At 44.0% G+C, this 22,683-nt stretch overlaps 1 protein-coding gene across 1 annotated transcript in view; it reads left to right on the forward strand.

Moving 5' to 3' along the window:
- LOC140392371 (CD209 antigen-like protein C) overlaps positions 1-22,683 on the forward strand; it is a 208,921-nt gene that overhangs the window by 172,254 nt on the left and 13,984 nt on the right. Inside the window, exons 6-7 of the mRNA XM_072477667.1 lie at positions 2,893-3,035; positions 5,102-5,208. Coding sequence (XP_072333768.1) covers positions 2,893-3,035; positions 5,102-5,208 — 250 coding nt within the window. The remainder of the gene's footprint in view (positions 1-2,892; positions 3,036-5,101; positions 5,209-22,683) is intronic.

The following is a 22,683-nucleotide window of genomic DNA, read 5'->3' on the forward strand; positions in this document are numbered from 1 at the left end:
TTCGGTTTTAAAATGATGTGGTAGAGTCCCGCACAAATTGTCTGCCTGGCCAATCTCAGGATCCTTCCCCAGTCTCGGTTCGGATGAATCTTCACAATTCTCGCCCTCGATTGCTCTCTGGTCCTGGGTTGGGTCAGAGCGACCTGTGTGCCCTGTCTATCTCTGGCAGGCAGGGGAAGCTGCCCCTTCCCACCAGCTTTCCCAGCATCTGGGCCACATAGTCCGTGGGGTTTCTGCCTTCGGTCCATTCCGGCAGCCCCACTAATCTGAGGTTTTGACGACTCGACCGGTTTTCTTGGTTCCCCCATGTAGGAGCGTTTCCAAGGCCTGAATATTGAGCCAACCTTTACGTGGGGTTCCTCCCTCATTGTTATGGCTCAGTTTAATAAACAGGGCAGACACACAAACTGGTTAAGACGGCTTTATTGCGCCAAGCTTGGTTTTGCATACACAAGAGTTGGACCTGGATAATGCCAAGATCGATCTGCTAAACACTGATAAAAATATATCAATTATACTATTTTCCAAAAATCAATAGCCCACCCCAGTTGGACTTGATCCAATCCTTGAAGCTGTCATTTTCAAACTGTCCAGTAAAATCATGATTTAACCCCATCCTGTCACCTGTTGTTTACCAAGATCATGAGTGGGATTCTCCCCTACCTGGCGGGGCGAGGGTTCTGGCGGGATGGAGTGGCGTGAACCTCTACGGCGTCGGGCCGCCCCAAAGGTGCGGACGCCTCTGCACATTTAGGGGCTAGGCCCGCACCTTTAGTGCCTAGGCCTGCCCCGGAGTGGTTAGCGCCCCACCGGCTGGCGTGGAAGGCCTTTGGCGCCATGCCAGTCAGGGCCGAAGGGACTCCGAGGGCCGGCGGGTGTCCGTGCATGCGCGGGAGTGTCAGCAGCTGCTGGGCGGGTCACCTACACGTCGGCCATGGCGGATGCTGACGGCCGCGTGTAGGAAAAGAGTGCCCCCATGGCACAGGCTCACCCGCGAATCGGTAGCCCATGATCGTGGGCCAGGCCACTGTGGGGGCACCCCCCGGGGCCAGATTGCCCCGCCCGGAGCCCGCTCACGCCGCAGGTCCCGCCGGTATGGAACCTGGTTCAATTCACGGCGGCGGGACCAGGATAAAACCAGCGGGACTTCGGCCCACCACAGGCCAGAGAATCATCAGGGGGCGGCGCGATTCCCGCCCCCGCCCCCGCCCCGGTGCCGGAGAATTTGGCGGCTGGCGGGGGCGGGATTCACACCTCCCCCCGGCGATTCTCTGACCCGGCGGGGAGTCGGAGAATCGCGCACCAGGTATCCATATTAAGTTGTTTTTCCAGGACATTCCCATCCTGATATCACAGCCAGATCCTGTCCCCTCATTGTCCATCTAGATGGCAGGATGCCAGAACTGGCTTCCTTTTTACTCCATGGATTGTTTCAGAGGCTATTGGGGCCACTGATAAAACTTGTTTACTAAGTCCACGATGTAATCTGCTGACCACACATTTTGTGTGTCTCAAAAACATGGGCAAGTTAGCTAGCCTAAATCCCATCATGCATTGTGTCTACTGCTTGGAGCTGGAGTTTACATGATTATCACTGCTATGTCATAAAAGACAGGTTTCATGGTCAATCATGATTACTGGGTATACTTTCTATGATTAATATTAATCTCTAATAAACTAACTTATGTAGAACTACTCCAGTGGCATCCGAGCCATTCAGTATTAAGAGGTCTCATCGCTGGACACTCCCTTCACTCCAACTTCTCCTTCAGGCTACCCTCGTTATGTCAGCCTCCAGGGTGACGACCTTTGGTCCATGGAGGCCTTTTCCAGTTCTCGGATCGTGTTTTCCTGAGCCTCTATTCGCCTGTCCGTTTTTTCGAGGGCCACCTGCCTGGTGGCCAGTGCTTCCGTGACCGGCATCTTGACCATCCTTAAGCTCCTTCAGCTCTCGGGTGGGGAATTACCCCCAGCCGTCGCCCAGTGAGGGGTATTCCTTGCACGGTTCATTGGCCCCTCTGTTTCGGGGGGTTCCTTGTCTCGTGGGTCTGTTGCTCGCCCGTTGGCTTCTCCAGGCTCCTGATGCCTCTCGTGGTCACCTTGTGGCCCCTGGTGCAGCTGCTGCTTGACATTTTGATTGTTGGCCTGTACCTACTTTTGTGGGTTGAAGAGGTTGATGAAGGGGCGATTTGTCTGGATCTGGTGGGGTAATTTCAGGTAAAATTGCCCAAATTCGATTTCCAAGGTGGAGAGCCACCTTACATAAGTCCTCTCAGCACATCCTCATTCGCTAAACGTGTTTTTGATTCCAACCGTCGTAAGGACAATGCCACCGTTTTTCGCGAGTTCCAATTTTCTGGCAATCATCCCACCAGAAACCCAAGACAAGATGAACTTGGAGGGTTAGTTTATTCAGGCTCCAAATCTGAGGTAGTGGCTGGGAGGTAGGGGGGTGGGGGGGGGGGGGGGGGGGGGAAGGGGGGGGATCTAGAATGAGGGGGGCAAAGTTTAAAATTCGAGACAGGACATTTACGGGTGACATCAAGAAAGACATCTTCACACAAAGTGGAGCGGAAACTGGGAACTGCCCCCCACCAAAAACAACTCTGGAGACTGAAGGTCAATTGGAAACTCAAAACTCAGATTGAGAGATTATTGTTGGCATTCTAGGATGACGGAACTGAGGCTGGGAGTTAAGATGGAGACTGATCAAATAGAGATGTCTAAAAAGATTGAAGCAGGCAGAGTGGATCTCCTCTTGTTCCTGTGTAACAGCCTGGAGAGGGGTTGAATGGACCTCCTCCTGTTCCTGTTTAACAGGGTAAAGAGGGGCTGAATGGACTCCTCATGATCCAATGTATCTCACTGATTCAATACTTAATTAATTTTCAGAGTCTCGCTGTCCGCGTGGCTGGAAAGTTCATAACCAGAAATGCTACTTCTTCTCAACGGATGAGAGAAACTGGGACAATGCAAAACAAGAATGTGAATCCTCAAACTCACACCTCATCATCATTAATGCACCAGAGGAGCAGGTGAGAATGATGCCAGCATCTATCAGAATGAGTTAGAGAGAAAATCTCCCTCTACATTGTCCCCATCAAACACTCCCAGGACAGGGACGGCACGGGGTTAGATACAGAGTAAAGCTCCCTCCACACTGTCCCCATCAAACACTCCCAGGACAGGTACAGCACGGGGTTAGATACAGAGTAAAGCTCCCTCTACACTGTCCCCATCAAACAATCCCAGGACAGGTACAGCACGGGGTTAGATACAGAGTAAAGCTCCCTCTACACTGGCCCCATCAACCACTCCCAGGACAGGTACAGCACGGGGTTAGATACAGAGTAAAGCTCCCTCTACACTGTTCCCATCAAACACTCCCAGGACAGGTACAGCACGGGGTTAGATACAGAGTAAAGCTCCCTCTACACTGTCCCCATCAAACACTCCCAGGACAGGTACAGCACGGGGTTAGATACAGAGTAAAGCTCCCTCTACACTGGCCCCATCAACCACTCCCAGGACAGGTACAGCACGGGGTTAGATACAGAGTAAAGCTCCCTCTACACTGTTCCCATCAAACACTCCCAGGACAGGTACAGCACGGGGTTAGATACAGAGTAAAGCTCCCTCTACACTGTCCCCATCAAACACTCCCAGGACAGGTACAGCACGGGGTTAGATACAGAGTAAAGCTCCCTCTACACTGTCCCCATCAAACACTCCCAGGACAGGTACAGCACAGCGTTAGAGACAGAGTAAAGCTCACTCTACACTGTCCCCATCAAACACTCCCAGGACAGGTACAGCACGTGGTTAGATACAGAGTTAAGCTCCCTCCACACTGTCCCCATCAATGACTTCCAGGACAGGTACCGCACGTGTTTAGATACAGAGTAAAGCTTCCTCTACACTGTCCCCACCAAACACTCCCAGGAGAGGTACAGCACTGAGTTAGATACAGAGTAAAGCTTCCTCTACACTGTCCCCATCAAACACTCCCAGGACAGGTACAGCACGGGGTTAGATACAAAGTAAAGCACCCTCTGCACTTCCCCATCAAACACTCCCAGGACAGGTACAGCACGTGGTTAGATACCGAGTAAAGCTCCCTCTACACAGTCCCATCAAACACTCCCAGGTGCAGCACGGGCTTTGATACAGAAAAAAGCTCCCTCCACACTGTCTGATAAAACACTCTCAGGGGTGTGGGACGACATGGTAGCACAGTGCTTAGCACTGCTGTCTCACAGCTTCAGGGACCCCGGTAGAATCCCCAGCTTGGGTCACTGTCTGTGCGGAGTCCTAACTTTCTCTTTGTGTCTGCATGGGTTTCCTCCGAGTGCTCCGGTTTCCTCCCACAAGTCCCAAAAGACTTGTGCTTGTCAGGTGAATTGGTCATTCTGAATTCTCCCTCTGTGTACCCGAACAGGTGCCGGAATTTGGCGACTGGGGGATTTTCACAGTAACTTCATTGCAGTGATAATATAATCCTACTTGTGACACTAATAAAGATTGTTCTTATTATTATAGATACAGAGTAAAGCTCCCTCTACACTGTTTCACCAAACACTCCCACGACAAGTATTGCACAGGGATAGATACAGGGTAAAGCGCCCTCTTCACTGTCCCAACAAACACTCTCAGGACAGGTACAGCACAGGGTTAGATACAGGGTAAGGCTCCCTCTACACTGTCGCATCAATCATTCTCAAGCCAGGCACAGCTCTGTGTTAGATACAGGCTAAAGCTCCCTCTACACTGTCCCCATCAAATAGTCCCAGGACAGGCACAGCATGGGGTTAGATACAGGGTAAAGCTCGCTCTACACTGTCCCCATCAAAGATTCCCAGGACAAGTACAGCACAGGGTTAGATACAGAGTAAATGACCCTCCACGCTGTCCCCATCAAACACTCCCAGGACAGGTGCAGCACGGGGTTAGATACAGGGTAAAACTCCCTCTACACTGTTCCCATCAAACTCTCTCAGGAAAGGTACGACACAGGGCTAGGTACAGTGTGAATACAGAGCTGTGAGTGTGAATTGAGGCTGTAAGAAAAACTGCTCAAATTCCATTTTTATTTCTCCTGCAGACTTTTTTCAACAAAACCGTCAAGGACAAGAAAGAAAATTATTGGATTGGACTAACGGATCGCGCTGAGGAAGGGAAATGGAAATGGGTGGATGGGAGCACAGCGAGGTGAGAAAACAGGAGAGTGGGTTAGTATGGGATTGATACAGGGCTATGGGGAGAGAGTGCGACAGTGGGATTAATTTGGTCTTGATACAGGGCTGTGGGGAGAAAGTGGGGCAGTGGGATTCATTTGGTATTGACACAGGGCTATGGGGAGAAAGTGGGGCACTGGGATTCATTTGGGATTGATAAAGGCCTTTGGGGAGAGAGCGGGGCAGTGGGATGAATTTGGGATTGATAAAGGCCTTTGGGGAGAGAGCGGGGCAGTGGGATGAATTTGGGATCGATAAAGGTGTTTGGGGAGAGAGCTGGATTAATTTTATATTGATACAGAGCTATGGGGAGAGAGCACGGTAGTAGGAATTAATTTGATATTGATACAGGGCTATAAGGAGAGAGTGAGACAGTGTGATTAATTTTATATTGATCCAGGGCTTTGGGGAGAGAGTGGGACTTTGGGATTAATTTAGTATTGATACAGGGCTATGGGGAGAGAGTGAGGCAGTGGGATTAGTTTGGGTTTGATAAAGGTCTATGGGGAGAGAGTGAGACAGTGATTAGATTGGGATTGATACAGGGCCATGGGAAGAGAGCAAGGCAGTGGGATTAGTTTTGAATTGATACAGGGTGATGGGAAGACAGTGCAGCAGTGGCATTAGTTTGGGTGTGAAACAGGGCTGTGGATAGAGTCTGGGGCATCGGGATTCGTGTGGGAATTGATACTTGGCTATGGAGAGGGAGCATGGCAGTGGGACTAGTTTGGGGATTGATACCGCGCTATGGGAAAAGAGTGGGTCAGTAGGATTAGTTTGGGTAGTGATACAGGGTTACTGAGTGAGTAAGGCAGGTTAATAACTTTATGATTGATATGGGGCTATGGGAAGGGAGTGGGGAAGTGGGATTAGTTTTGGGTTGATACAGGTGTTAAGATACTGTTGTAAAACCCTTTTTGTCAGCCCTGTATTTTCCTTTTTATCCCCTCCCTGCTGCCTGTCCTCCGGTTAATGTGCGACAATGTTGCTGCACCCTCTGGGATTTCTGTTTAAATTCCAAATTTTAGGCAAAGTTGGAACCCCGATCGTGATGATTATGCCAAGACATCCTCTTTAGGTTCTGTGGTAGAACCGGTGATGATTTGATAGACTTGGCAAGGAGCCAATCAGAATGTACAATTTCCTATTGGGGCCTGTGATTGGTGGGGGCAGGCAGAAAGTTCCAGTAGGAACGAGGATCTTGTGAAGAGTGGCGTATTGTTTTGGGTGTGTGCTGTGAAGAGAACCAGATATGAGGCAGCTTTAATCTCTCTCTCTGCTGATTTAGACAACTTTTTGCAACCGGCAGTTTCAGATTGGATACATGATTAGGAGATCACTGGCTACAAAGAACTATGTTGGCAGCAAAGAACAATCTCATAACTATTAATCCCTTTTCAGTTTAAACCTTTCCCCTCCATTCCTGTCGTATGTGTGTCTGTCTTGTGTGTGTCTCGGTGGAGGGTGGGTTTTGGGATTCGGTAGATTGTTAGATCATTATTCTGTAATTACTTCAAATATTCATCTTTTCCTCTTGTTATTAATAAATAGTTTGTTAACGTTTTATAAATCTGGTGTCTGCATATCATTGCAGCAGTCTCAGGCCAATATCTCGATAGCTTAATAAGAATAATTTGTTAATTCAATTTATGTTGCAACCCCTGGCCCAGGGGGGCTGGAATTGACCGCACGCTCGTCCATGGTGTCGTGACACAGGACCATGGGGAGAGCACGATGCATTCGGATTATGTTGGGATTGATACATGGGGAGTGAGTGGAACAGTAGAATTAGTTTGGGGATTTATATCTGTCCATGGGAGATGGCGAGGCAGTGGTATGAGTTTGAGATTGAAACAGGGTTATGGGGAGGAGGTAGAGCAGTGGGATTAGTTTGAGGATTGATACAGGGCTATGTGGAGGGAGTGGGGCTGTGGGATTAGTTTTGGATTGATACGGGGCTATGGGCGAGAGTGGGGCAGTGGGGTTAGTTAAGGATTGACCCAGATCTGTGAGATGAGAGTGGGAAAGTGAGATTATTTTGTGAATTGATGCAGGGATATGGGATGAGAGTGGGGCAGTGGGATTGGTTTGGGATTAATACAAATCTATGGGATGAGAGTGGGGTAATGGGATTAGCTTGCAAATTGATACAGGGATATGGAGTGAGAGTGGGGCAGTGGGGTTAGTTTGTGATTGATACAGGGATATGGGGTGAGAATGGAGCAGTGGGATTAGTTTGTGAATTGATACAGGACTATGGGGATAAAGTGGCACCACAGGATTAGTTTGGGGTTTTGAACCAGTCTATGGGGAGAGAGCGGGGCAGTGGTGTGAGTTTGGGGATTGATTCAGCGCTATGTGGAGAGAGTGGGGCAGTGGGATTAGTTTGGGATTGATACGGGACTATGGGCAAGAGTGGGGCAGTGGGATTAGTTTGGGATTGATACACAGAAATGGGGAGAATGTGGAACAGTGTGATTAGTTTGGGGATTGATACAGAGCTATGTGGAGAGGGTGGGGCAGTGAGATTCGTTTGGGATTGATACCGGGCCAGGGGAGAGTCAGTCGAATGGGATTAGTTGGGGATTGATACAGGGCTATGGGGAGGGAGCGTGGCAGCTGGATGATTTGGGGGATTGATAGAGGGCGAGTGGGGCAATGGGAGAAGTTTGTGAATTTATAGAGGGCTTTATGGAGAGAATGCAGAAGTGGGATTAGTTCGGGATTAATATAGGGTTATGAGGGGAGAGTGGGGTTGTGGCATTAGTTTGGTCATTGATACAGGGCTATGGGGAGGGAGCATGGCAATGGGATTAGCTTGTAAATTGATCAGGGCTATGGGGAGAGAGAGGGCAGTGGGAATATTTTTGGATTGATACGGGGTTATAGGGAGAGCATGGTGCTGTGGGATGAGTTTGTCATTGATACAGATGTATGGGGAGTGAGTGGAACAGTAGGATTTGTTTGGGGATTTCTACCGGTCTATGGGAAGGTAGCAGTGCAATGGTATGAGTTTGGGAATTCATACAGGGCGATGGGAAGAGAGTGGGGCAGTGGGATAAGTTTGGGATTGATACAGGGCACTGGGGAGAATTAGTCCAGAGGGATTAGTTTGGGATTGGTACAGGGCTGTAGTCATGAAGAGCGATAGGAACAGACAATATGGGAAGGTATTTAATTTAATTGGGGGAGGGGAAATTATACTGATATTAGACGGGCTGAGGAGCATCAAGTTGGAACAATTGTTCTTGGGGAAATGCACAACAGTAATATGGGGGTTGTTTCAGGAGCACTTGCTGCGAGTACTGGATAGTTTTTTCCCACTGAGACGAGGAAGGAATGGTAAGGTGAAGGAGCCTTGGATGACAAGAGAAGTGGAGCTTCTAGTCAAGAGGAAGAAGGAAGCTTCTGTAAGGCTGATGAAGCAAGGTTCTGACTCGGCTCTAGAGCATTCCAAGGTAGCCAGGAAGGAACTCAAAGGTGGCCTGAGGAGAGCTAGAGGGGGCATGAAAACACCCTGGTGCGAAGGATTGGGGAATACCCCAAGGCGTTCGACACTTATGTGAGAAATAAGAGGATGATCAGAGTGAGAGTAGGGCTGATCAGGGAGAGTGAAGGGAACTTGTGCCAAGAGTCTAAGGAGACGGGGAGGCTCGAAATGAATATTTTGCTTCAGTATTCACTAGAGAGAAGGACCTTGTTGCTCATGAGAACAGTGTGAACCAGGTTAATAGACTCGAGCAGGTTGATATTAAGGAGGAGGACATGCTAGAAATTTTGAAAAGCATCAGGATAGGTAAGTCCCCTGGGCCTGACGGGATATACCCAAGGTTACTACGGGAAGCGATGGAGGAGATTGCTGCGCCTTTGGCGATGATCTTTGCGTCCTCACTCTCCACTGGAGTAGTACCGGTAGAGTGGAGGGAGGCAAATGTTGTTCCCCTGTTCAAGAAAGGGAATAGGGAAATCCCTGGGAATTACGGACCCATCAGTCTTACGTCTGTGGTGAGCAAAATATTGGAAAGGATTCTGAGAGATAGGATTTATGATTATTTCGAAAAACATAATTTGATTAAAGATAGTCAGCATGGCTTTGTGAGAGGCAGGTCATGCCTCACAAGCCTCATTGAATTCTTTGAGGATGTGACTAGACACATTGATGAAGGTCGGACAGTGGATGTGGTGTATATGGATATCAGCAAGGCATTTGATAAGGTTCCCCTTGGTAGGCTCATTCAGAAAGTTTGGGGGCATGGGATACAGGGAAATTTGGCTGTCTGGATACAGAATTGGCTGGCCAAAAGAAGACAGCGAGTGGTAGTGGATGGAAAGTATTCCGCCTGGAGTTCGGTCACCAGTGGTGTCCCGCAAGGATCTGTTCTGGGACCTCTGCTCTTTGTGATTTTTCTCAATGACTTGGATGAGGAAGTGGAAGGGTGGGTTAGTAAGTTTGCTGATGACACAAAGGTTGGGGGAGTTGTAGATAGTGTTGAGGGTTGTTGCAGGTTACAACAGGACATTGACAGGATGCAGAGCTGGGCTGAGAAGTGGCAGATGGAGTTCAACCTTGATAAATGTGAAATGATTCATTTTGGAAGGTCGAATTTGAATGCTGAATATAGGGTTAGAGGCAGGATTCTTGGAAGTGTGCAGGAACAGAGGGATCTTGGGATCCACGTACATAGATCCCTCAAATTTGCCACCCAGGTTGATAGGGTTGTTAAGAAAGCGTATGTTGTGTTGGCTTTCATTAACAGGGGGATTGAGTTCAAGAGCCGCAAGGTTTTGCTGCAGCTTTATAAAACCCTAGTTAGACCACACTTGGAATATTGTGTCCAGTTCTGGTTCATTATAGGAAGGATGTGGATGCTTTGGAGAGGGTACAGAGGAGATTTACCAGGATGCTGCCTGGACTGGAAGGCATGTCTTATGAAGAAACGTTATGAAGAAACGTTGAGGGAGCTAGGGCTTTTCTCACTGGAGCGAAGAAGGCAGAGAGATGGCTTGATAGAGGTGTACAAGGTGATGAGAGGCATGGATAGAGTGGATAGCCAGAGACTTTTCCCCAGGGTGGAAATGGCTGTCACGAGGGGACATAATTTTAAGGTGATTGGAGGAAGGTATAGGGGAGATGTCAGAGGTACATTCTTTATACAGAGAGTGGTGGGTGTGTAGAATGCACTGCCAGCAGAGGTGGTGGAGTCAGAGTTATTAGGGACATTTAAGCGACTCTTAGACTGCCACATGGCAGCAGTAAATTGAAAGGTTGTAGATTAGGTTTATCTTAGATTAGGATAAATGGTCGGCACAACATCGTGGGCTGAAGGGCCTGTACTGTTCTGTGTTCTATGAAGTACATCCTCCGATCCTTCACACTCTTTTGTGCGGTCCCAACTCAGGATCCAATGGGTCGATAGGATTTTGATCATCCTAATCGATTCTGGCCAATTAGGGGCAGGTAGCTTGATAGCTGGGCGGGTCCCAGATGTTATTGTCCAAGGCATGTATGCAGTGGCGGACCTACATTTTTGGTGCCCTGAAGCTTGAACGAGGTCTGGGTAACCACTGTTATCGTCTTCAATAGGGTTGTTCCAGGACAGATCACCACACATTTTTTAAACATTTAACCACTACATCTCAGATTTTGATTAAAATTGCTGTACTGGATTATCTCACATGTCAAAGTCACTGGTGTGAATACACATATCCTATGCCTTATAGTGTTCGAGTTATGGGGGGATGGAAATTAGGGAAATGTTATATACATACATGATGCATCATAGAATGATGAAATAAAACATAGAAAAGACCACAGTCAATATAATCTTTTATTTTAGATATCTATGAGATTACATACTACATGAAGCACATGTTACAAAATACTCTTTTTTCTGTTTTTTCTAGCAACATATTCACGTACAGTTTTGTCATATGAGAGCTTCCTTGCAATGTCATTTTCTAGAGACAATATGCATAAATAATTTAAGCGCTCTTCAGTCATCTTAGACCAAAATTGTTATTTATAAAGAATAGCTTTGAAAAATTCCTTTCTGCTTCACAGGTCATGATAGGCATTGTCAAGTACAGCTTAAACGCAGTAGTAATATTGGGGAACACTTCAATCAGCTCACAAGTAAGCTGAAGAACCTCTGCGCATTGCATTTTAGATGACGTGTTTTCTTTTGTGTACTGGGATTTCTTAAGGTGCAAATATTCTTTGAACTGATAACCCTCGTTTACTAATTTGTGGTCAATATCATCTTTGTAATACGATATTATAAGTTTAATGCTGTCCTCATCAATTTCAGAATTGTTCACCAATTCTGAGAGGAACTTGAACCTTTTCGCAATCTGCTCATATGGGTCAATCCTCTTGCGTAACTGGATTGTCAAACAGTCATAGAGTTGATATAGAACTTCTATCCTAAATTTGTCAGCTCCTCTCAAAGAAGCAATACCACTTGTTCCATCTGAAAATCTCCTTGTAACAATGCATTTGGAAGCATCAGAATAACTTGAGGTGATATCTTCACACAAACCTTTGCTTCTGATTCATAGTGTGCAACCCTATCGGCTGAATTTTCTCTGAGTTCTTCAACAAACGAAAGTAAAGATGATAGCAGAAGATAACCTTCAAATACATCAAAACCAGGGGTTTGGAGTTTCTTACATGTTTTGTTGAAACGCTCCAGCACTTCTTCCCAAACGACTGTTAAAATAGCATATTCCAGCTTTACCAACTTGTGGTATAAATTCTTTGCAAAAAATTACATTAGCCACAGCAGAACAGCCAACTTCCCGTGACACTCCACCTTTACAACATCTGTGCTACTGCCTCTCAAACTTTGGGATTGTTGAAATATATACAACAAAAAATTAATCAATTTGAGTCGTGCGACGATTGTCGCATGCTTTGAAAGGAAAACATTTTTTGAAAACCCCTTCTCAGAAAGTATAGCGCCATTTTTTAAGATTTATAATAAATAAGCTAAATAGGCTAAACTAGGCTCTGTTCAAGCTAGCCTACGCTAGACTAGACTAAGTTAGGCAAGGCTAGGCCACCAAAACTCATAGGTTAAGGTAATGTAACACAATTTTATCATTATTTGAACACTTTTCATAATAAACATCTGTAATTTAACACAAATTCACCCTTTATTACTTTTTCATAAATACGTGGAATATAGTATTTGCCTAGGCTAAGCAGTCGTAGCCTACCTTCCGTTCATCTCTTCATAAAAACAATAGGCTTAGGCTAATCTAACACTATTTCACCTTTCTTACTTACCTTACTTTTCTAAATATAACATTTATTTTTGAGTAGGGGTAATTAAATATTGTACCTTATGAACACTTTATTGAAAAAAAGTCTTGTCTAGATCGCTATCACGAGTGCTATCACGTTGAAAATTCACGTTAGCATTTTGATTGCCTTTTCAAAGGCTCCCCTTTTTTGTTACAACATGTCATCGACTGTTTGTATTTCTGTCATAAATGTTAATATTGTTTTAAATTATTTATAATTATTTTGTATTAAATATATTTAGAATGAAACATCCTTAATTTGAACGTTTTTACGTTTACGCCTAGCCTACATGATACTTTAATAACCTTTTAATTATTTTAACTATTATTTTGTTTTGAATTATACTATATTATTAATAATATTATTTTTTAATAACCCGTTCTCATACAGTAGACTCCAACATTTTAAGCAATGTGGACTAAAGTCGCTTCTTGGGCCCCTCCGGGATTAGGGGCCCTGAAGCTTAAGCTTCATTAGTTTCATAGTAGATCCGCCCCTGCATGTATGCACTCCCAAATAAGGTGAATCGGCGCCCCCGAGTCTGTTACTACTGTTATGTTTCAATCTGAGTCCCATTGTCCTGGGGAGGTCGGTGATTGACCTTTAGCAGGTGCAAGTGTCTGCTTGGTCTGGTTTCCTCTGCACAATACACAGGGGTTGTGTATCGTGTGTGTCCCAACCTGACCACAATTCCCATTATCCTTTGCAGGTGGCCATTTTAGATGGCCACAAGGACAATGGGGAGAGAGTGAGGCAGTGGGTTTAGTTTGAGTATTGATACATGTCTATAGGCAGATAGCATGGTGGGGGCATTAGTTTGGGATTGAGACAGGGGAGTGGGGAGAGAGTGGGACAGTGGGATCAAGTTGTCATTGATACAGGGTATGAGGAGAGAGCGGAGAAGTGTGATTAATTTGGGATTGATAGAGTGTTATGGGGAGGGAGCGAGGCAGTGGGATTAGTTTGAGGATTGAAACATGTCTCTAGGGGAGAGCGGGGTAGTGGGATTATTTTGGGATTGATACAGGATGATGGGGAGAGCGTGGTGCATTGGGATTAATTTGGGAGAGTGCGACAGATAGAAGTTTGGGATTGATCCCGAGCAATGAGAAAAGAGGGGGACAGTGGGATTATTTTGAGTTTGATACGAGGTTATGGGGTGAGTGCGGTGCAGTGGGATAAGTTTGGGATTGATTCAGGACTTTGTGGAGTTAGTAGGGCAGTGAGTTAATTTGGGATTGAAACAGGGCTATGGGGAGAGCGCGGGAAGTGGTTTGGGATTGAGACAGGACCAAAGGAGAGCACGATGCATTCGGATTATTTTGGGATTGACACAGATCTGTGGGATGAGAGTGAGGCATTGGGATTAGTTTATAAATTTATCAGGACGATGGGGAAAGAGGGGGCAATGGGATTATTTTCAGATTGATACGGGATTATGGGGAGAACACGGTGCTGTGGGAATAATTTGTGATAAATACAGATCTGTGGGGAGTGAGTGGAACAGTAGAATTTGTTTGAGGATTTATACCGATCTCTGGGGAGGTAGCAGTGCAGTGGTATGAGTTTGTGGATAGATCCAGGGCTATGGGGAGAGGGTGGTGTTGTGGGATTAGTTTGGGAATGATTCTGAACTGTGGCAGGTGGTGGGATAGTGGGATTATTTTGCGATTGATACAGGGTTATGAGGAGAGAGGGGCAGCGGGATTAGTTTGGGATTTATACAGGGCTATGGGGTGAGGGGGTGTGAGTGTGATTGGAGTGGCATGGTAGCACAGTGGTTAGCACTGTTGCTTCACAGCACCAGAGACCCAGGTTCGATTCCCGGCTTGGGTCACTGTCTGTGCGCAGTTTGCACATTCTCCCCATGTGTGCGTGGGTTTCCTCCGGATGCTCCAGTTTCCACCCACAAGTCCTGAAAGCCGTGTTGTTCGATTAATTAGACATTCTGAATTCTCCCTCCGTGTAACTGAACAGGCGCCGGAATGTGGTGACTAGGGGCAGTGTTAATATAAGCCTACTTGTGACACAAATAAAGATTATTATTAGTTTTTGGAATGATACAGGGTTTTGTGGCGAGAGTGGAGCAGTGGGATTAGTTTGGGATTGATACAGAGTCATGGGGAGGTGGTGGGATAATGGGATTAGCTGGGGATTGCTACTGGGCTATGAGATGAGAATAGGGCAGCGGGATTAGTTTTGGGATTGATATTGGGGGAAAGTGGGGCAATGGTATTAGTTTGTGTATTTACACAGGGCTATGGGGAGGGAGTGGGGCAGTGGGACTAGTTTGGGATTGATACAGGGCAATGGGGAGAGAGTGGGGTAGTGGGATCAGTTTGGAATTGATACAGGGCAATGGGGAGAGAGTGGGATCAGTTTGGAATTGATACAGGACGATGGGGAGAGAGCGTGGGATTAGTTTGGGATTGACTTTTAAAAATTCAATTACAGAATGTGGGTGTTGCTGACTCGGCCAGCATTTATTACCATCCCTAGTCGCCCTTCAGAAGGTGGTGGTCAGTTGCTTCTTGAATTGCTGCAGTTCTTGAGGTACAAGTACACCCACTGTGCTGTTAGACTGGTAAATCCAGGATTTTGCCCCGGCGACTGTGAAGGAGCGGCGATATATTGCCAAGTCAGGGTGGTGAGTGACTTGGAGGAGAACCTCCAGGTGTTGGGTTCCCAGGTACCTGATACCCCGTTCCAGATGGTAGTGATTGTGGGTTTGAAAGGTGCTGTCTTAGAAATGTTATTGAATTCCTGCAGTGCGTCCTGTAGATGGTACAATGGCTGCCACTGTTCGTCGGTGGTGGAGGATTTAAAAGTTAGTGGACGGCAGAGCAATCAAGCGGGCTGCTTTGTCCTGGATTGTGTCGAGTTTCTTGAATGTTGTTGGAGCTGCACCCATCCAGGCAAATGGATACATGGCTATGTGGAGGGAGCGGGGCAGTAGGATTAGTTCAGGATTGATACAGGGCAGTAGGGAGACAGTGGTGTTGTGGAATTAGTATCGAGCTATGGGGGGTGTGTGTGTTGGGGGGGTGGGTCGGACAGTGGGATTAATTGTGGATTGTTACAGTGCTACAGACCGAGGGGGAGAGGGTAGGAATCTTTAATTTATGGGATCTTAACCTGTCGAACTACGCCAAGTTTGGCGGAAGCTTAGTTGATGAATCAAGTCCTGGCGCAATACGACAAGTTGTAAGATTTGGACTATTTCTGGACTATGCCAAGTTGTTCGATTCCTTGTATTATTCGACTGCGTAAAGTTGAAGGAATTTATATTATCTCTGCTATTCGGTTACCAGTAGCACTTTGCGAATACTGGGACTCAGCAGAAATTTGCAGTTAAAACTTCTCAGGTGCCAAAAGGAATTGTTTTATTTGTAGTCGCTTGATTACAATTTGAAAGTCATTTAAAAGGCAATTCGTAGACAATTCGAAGCTTTCAGAGAATTACAGGCATTATCTTTCTTTGCTTAGGCAGACAGCTCGAAAGTAACTTTTAAAAGGTCAAAGTCTGGCAATGAAACATGAAGAGAGAGAGAAAGCTAATCTTCAGCTAAACTCAAACTCAAAGTCAAAAGTGGACTAACATCACTGACACAGACTGGTAGACTGACAGGCTGACAGAACCCCCAAAAGACATCTCTAAAATGGAGACTAGAATCAAAGACAGAAATTAAGGACAGACAACACCAAAAGACATCTCTAAAATGGCGGGCGGAAACTTTTCAGTTATACACTTTCATATCTGTCTTAAGTCATCTAATTACACCCCAATATAATCCTAATTGGTTTTGGGTTAGACTCAAACACATTTGATTTGATGGCAAGCCGTCCATCTTCAATGTGCAACATTAGCTTTTCTGACCCAGCTGTTATCTGCATTGTGAACAATGATGCCTTCATGTTGCTGTGTATTCAGTCCCTGTCCTTGACAATTAGCACAAGCAGTGTTAAATTATCTTGCAACTGTGCTGTTTTAATGTCACACTGACTCTGAAAATATGCATTTGCCAGAACAACGGACCTCAGTAAAAGTGAATTATGCTGTATAAATGGGTATTTAAAACTGGGGCTCAACATTTATGCTTAAACAGCTATCTTTTACCAATACTAGTTGTATTCGAAATACCTGGCTTCTACAGTCGGCCCTTTGATAAATCGAAAAATTAAGTGAGATATATCAGAAGATTAAAATACATCATTAATGCGATAGGATAGGTAAAAGCGCAAATAATAACTCATTCATTTTGTCATTACAGTTTTAAACAATAAAATGGACACTTAACATTGCAACAGGCATTTCAAAATAATTCTTATAATTAATAAATTAATCAAATTTGATCACATTGGTATGTTATGTAAATAATGAATACAGCTACACAGGAGAATAGGATTATTCTTATTGTGGACATTTCAGTGTGTCCAAACCACCCACAAATTTTATCCCAGAGAGATAAATTGGGGTGGATCAAGTTTTTGATTTCTTTTTGGATATGTAATGCCAACTCTTTAACTTCTTTAGAGTTATCGGGAATGAAAGTACAACACTCTGCACCAATCAGGGCGCAGGTGCCACCTTTTTCAGCTAGCACATAGTCAAGTGTCATTCGATTTTGTAATACTACGGTTAACATTTTACAGATCTTACCATTGATATACTGATTGAAAATTGATATCATGCTTACATAATTCAGCAATAAACAATTAATAATAACTTCATGTATACAAATAAAATGATTATACAGTAAAAAGTTGAACATATGATCTAGTAATAAATGGTAAAATGATTATCAAAATTGATGTCCAGTCTTTGACATCTTCTGGATAATACACAAAAGCTTGTTGAAAGGGTTAATTTTCTTGCACAGACAAAAAGAGGCGTATAGCTTGGAATGATGCCATTCGCATCTTTAAACTTTTTTTTTTGTCACTCAAATGGACTGGGAGTAAAAGTTGGATTGCTGCCAAATTCCCGTTATCAAATTTCTTTGAACAACCTGTTCTTTTGGCTTTTAATCAAAGATTGTTGGTTTTTTAAAAAAGAACCAGCTTCCACATTGTTTGAAGTTTTAATTTCCAGGCTAATTTTAAACATTTATTTTAAAATATCAAATACAATAACTTATTAAATATATAACTGAACCAATCTTGTGCTGTATCTTTATTTTCTGTAGATGAATTTGTCAATTCTGTTAAAGGAAACACAGCTAACAAGATATGTTAATTTCTTTCAATTAATAAAGTAACGTTCAGAATAATGACAGTTTTCTTAAGTTGACAGTTCTTGGCAACTTTTTAGCGATACATTGAGGTTTCTTTAGCTGCTTTGATGGCAGCCATTCTGTTCTGAGTAAGTTCCCTTTTTCGTTTGGAAATTTTCTGTCCCAAGTAAACATCTTTCTCGGCAATTTGTGCTTTGTGAAAGCTAGCTTTGTGATTGTTAGTACTGAGGTGGTTCAAGACCATCCGTAAGTCTTTGTCATGATCATCTTTATTGATGGAGGTTATCAGAACATCATCTTCATATTGGATAATGGTGGAAGGCCGAACAGGCAGTTGCCTGAGATGATTCTGTAAAGCCATGCGGTAAACAGTTGGGCTATTATGATACTGTTGGTGATTAACTGTAAAAGCAAACCATGGTTGTAGTTGCAATTTGTACTCCATCAAATGGGTGGAGACTGTAAATGGCTTGTAATCTGTGAATTCCATCCCATGTGGTCATACCACCCTTTTTAGGGTGTGGAAGACCCTTGGACCATTCGTCAATTTTAGAAGGATCAATTTGTTCATGAACCCATTGGTGGTCAAATATGTTTCTAGTGATAGTTTCACCATCTTCTTCTATTTTTTTGCTTCCAACTCTAACCCGTTTGCGTTTTAAAGGGGCTAGTCGAATTGCTTTAGTATTTTGTAGTGTAGGAACACTATCTTCGTCTGATTCATCCGACAGAGAAAATGATTTATTTTTAACAATTGATCTCGGCTGTGCAATTGCCGATTGTGCCACTAGGTGGGGTGCTTGGGCTGCTTTCTGAGTTTGTTCAATCTTTTGTACAGAAAGCCTGTTAGTCAAAGAATTGCAGTGTTCAGTCACATTGTTTATATCTCTTTCTAAAACACATCTTTCTTTCATTAACTTGCAATTTTCAAGTTCAATTCGCTCAGTTTTTAATTGCAATTGTCGGTATTTTGACTCCACTTCAAAGACTTGATTTTGGAATTCTGTTATTTGAAAAGATAACTGCTGGAGTTCAGAGGTTTTGTTTCGCAAACCTGTTTTAATTTCATCATAATGCTCAAGTTTGGATTTTGCATCTTGCAATTCTTCAACAACTGCAATTAGTTGCTTTTTAGTGGACCTATACTCATCATCACTTCGCTCAGTAGTTAATTGTAACTGTTGGTATTTTGACTCCACTTTAAAAACTTGGATTCGAAATTGCTGGAGTTCAGAGGTTTTGTTTTGCAAATCTGTTTTAATTTCATCATAATGCTCAAGTTTGGATTTTGCAACTCGCAAATCTGTTTTAATTTCATCATAATGCTCAAGTTTGGATTTTGCATCTTGCAATTCTGTTTCAAGTTTGGATTTTGCATCTTGCAATTCTGTTTTAATTTCATCATAATGCTCAAGTTTGGATTTTGCAACTTGCAATTCTGTTTTAATTTCATCATAATGCTCAAGTTTGGATTTTGCAACTTGCAAATCTGTTTTAATTTCATCAGAATGCTCAAGTTTGGATTTTGCATCTTGCAAATCTGTTTCAAGTTTGGATTTTGCATCTTGCAATTCTTCCACAACTGCAATTAGTTGGTTTTTAGTAGACCTATACTCATCACTTCGTTCAGTATTTAATTGCAACTGTTGGTATTTTGACTTCACTTTAAAAACTTGATTTTGGAATTCTGACTCCACTTTAAAAACTTGATTTTGCAATTCTGCGATTTGAACATTTAACTGCTGGAGTTCAGAAGTTTTATTTTGCAAATCTGTTCTAATTTCATCATAATGCTCAAGTTTGGATTTTGCATCTTGCAAATCTTCAAGAACTGCACTTAGGTGGTCTTTAGTGGACTGAAGCTGATGATCACTTTTATATTTAACAATGATCTCTTGCTGACTGTGTATCTGTCCCGTAATTACCAGGGACCATTTTACACGTTCTGCACCGTGTAATCGTGTGCATTTTCCCCATGCTCTCTTGATATTATTGAAGGATCACTGTCCTCTGGGGATATCATACTTTGATTCAATTTTTTTTGAGGTTTCACATAGGTTAAAATGTCTACAAGTGAAAGATCTACAATCCCCCAACATATCTTCAACAGAAACATCTGGTATTCCAGTCCCCCCCTTGGATGTAGTGGGGAGTAATTTTCTGTCTGCTAAAGGCTCTGAATCTACACTTTGATTTGGATCAGCCATAACTTTTCTTGATCGCTGACTGCCGTTTTATTTTAGTTACTGCAGTGACTAATCTTCCAGTCACGTCTGATAGTCTGAACGACTGGCACTTGATTTATTTAACACAGTCCATAAAAAATGTTCTTTTCAAGGGTCGAAATACTGATTGATGCGGCTTTAAGACTTTTAATGGGTGAAAAAGATATTTCTTACCCTAGTCTAGCCGTGGGTTCCGGCTGTCTTCTGGGCCTCCTCCGATTATCTCCGAAGCTTCCCGAAGGTTCCGGACCTTCTCCGATTATCTTCGAAGCTTTCCGTCGTCACCTGGGCCTCCGAAGGTCGTTCAGTACTCCTCCCCCCAGCTGCTGACTATGCCAAAATGTGGGAATCTTTAATTTATGGGATCTTAACCTGTTGAACTACGCCAAGTTTGGGGGAAGCTTAGTTGATGAATCAAGTCCTGGCGCAATACGACAAGTTGTAAGATTTGGACTATTTCTGGACTATGCCAAGTTGTTCGATTCCTTGTATTATTCGACTGTTAAAGTTGAAGGAATTTATATTATCTCTGCTATTCGGTTATCAGTAGCACTTTGCGAATACAGGAACTCAGCAGAAATTTGCAGTTAAAACTTTTCAGGTGCCAAAAAGAATTGTTTTATTTGTAGTCGCTTGATTACAATTTGAAAGTCATTTAAAAGGCAATTCGTAGACAATTCGAAGCTTTCAGAGAATTACAGGCATTATCTTTCTTTGCTTAGGCAGACAGCTCGAAAGTAACTTTTAAAAGGTCAAAGTCTGGCAATGAAACATGAAGAGAGAGAGAAAGCTAATCTTCAGCTAAACTCAAACTCAAAGTCAAAAGTGGACTAACATCACTGACACAGACTGGTAGACTGACAGGCTGACAGAACCCCCAAAAGACATCTCTAAAATGGAGACTAGAATCAAAGACAGAAATTAAGGACAGACAACACCAAAAGACATCTCTAAAATTGCGGGCGGAAACTTTTCAGTTATACACTTTCATATCTGTCTTAAGTCATCTAATTACACCCCAATATAATCCTAATTGGTTTGGGTTAGACTCAAACACATTTGATTTGATGGCAAGCCGTCCATCTTCAATGTGCAACATTAGCTTTTCTGACCCAGCTGTTATCTGCATTGTGAACAATGATGCCTTCATGTTGCTGTGTATTCAGTCCCTGTCCTTGACAATTAGCACAAGCAGTGTCAAATTATCTTGCAACTGTGCTGTTTTAATGTCACACTGACTCTGAAAATATGCATTTGCCAGAACAACGGACCTCAGTAAAAGTGAATTATGCTGTATAAATGGGTATTTAAAACTGGGGCTCAACATTTATGCTTAAACAGCTATCTTTTACCTATACTAGTTGTATTCGAAATAACTGGCTTCTACAGAGAGGAAGTATCACCTGCTTTTATATTCCAAGCCTCTTGATTATCATAGGATTTACAGAGCAGAAGGAGGCCATTCAGCCCATCGAGTCTGCACCGGCTCTTGGAAAGAGCACCCTACCCAAGGTCAACACCGCCACCCTATCCCCATAACCCAGTAACCCCACCCAACACTAAGGGCAATTTTGGACACTAAGGGCAATTTATCATGGCCAATCCACCTAACCCGCACATCTTTGGACTGTGGGAGGAAACCGGAGCACCCGGAGGAAACCCACGCACACACGGGGAGGATGTGCAGACTCCGCACAGACAGTGACCCAAGCCAGAATCGAACCTGGGACCCTGGAGCTGTGAAGCAATTGTGCTATCCACAAGGCTACCATGCTGCCCTGAGATAAATGACAACATTGCATTTGCTTTCTTAATTACGGACTCGACCTGCAAGTTTACCTTTAGAGAATCCTGGACTAGGACTCCCAAGTCCCTTTGCACTTCAGCATTATGAATTTTGTCACCGTTTAGAAAATAGTCCATGCCTCTATTCTTTTTTCCAAAGTGCAAGACCTCGCACTTGCCCACGTTGAATTTCATCAGCCATTTCTTGGACTACTTTCCTAAACTGTCTAAATCTTTCTGCAGCCCCCCACCTCCTCCATACTACCTGCCCCTCTGCCTATTTTTGTATCGTTGGCAAACTTAGCCAGAGTGCCCCCAGTCCCGTCATCTCGATCGTTAATATATAAAGAGAACAGCTGTGGCCCCAACACTGAACCCTGCAGGACACCACTCGTCACCGGTTGCCATTGGCTACACCTGCTGCAGATGTAGTCGACCGGAATGCTGGAAGCATCACAGATTTGCCTCATCTCACAGTTGGAGCACTGCACCCCGCTGAGTGACATTTAAGCACGAGTTAATTAATTTCAAATAAATACTTGAATTATTGTTAGTTTGAGTTATAATTAACTATATGGTCCTGACACTAGATTTTTAATGTAAAATTAAATGCTAAATACTAATCTCTGCCCTCAGGTTTAGTAATCCTCTACCTAGTTTATTGCTAAGTTTTAATTAGTTTTTTTTTCAATGTTTTTGTTTGAAATTTAACAGATTTACTCCCAGCCAATCAGGTCACAGCTTTACTGTGATTTCACTTCAGTTTTCTCCCCCTCCACAATTTGAAAAGGTATTTGTATCACTTACCTTCCCAGGATGCACTCTGGATTTCTCCCTGCAGATTAACAGTTACAACGCCAGAAGAAGAAAACAAAACAAAAGGGGAAAAGCACCTCCTC

Source organism: Scyliorhinus torazame, chromosome 16 (assembly GCF_047496885.1).
Source record: "Scyliorhinus torazame isolate Kashiwa2021f chromosome 16, sScyTor2.1, whole genome shotgun sequence".
Lineage (NCBI taxonomy): Eukaryota > Metazoa > Chordata > Chondrichthyes > Carcharhiniformes > Scyliorhinidae > Scyliorhinus > Scyliorhinus torazame.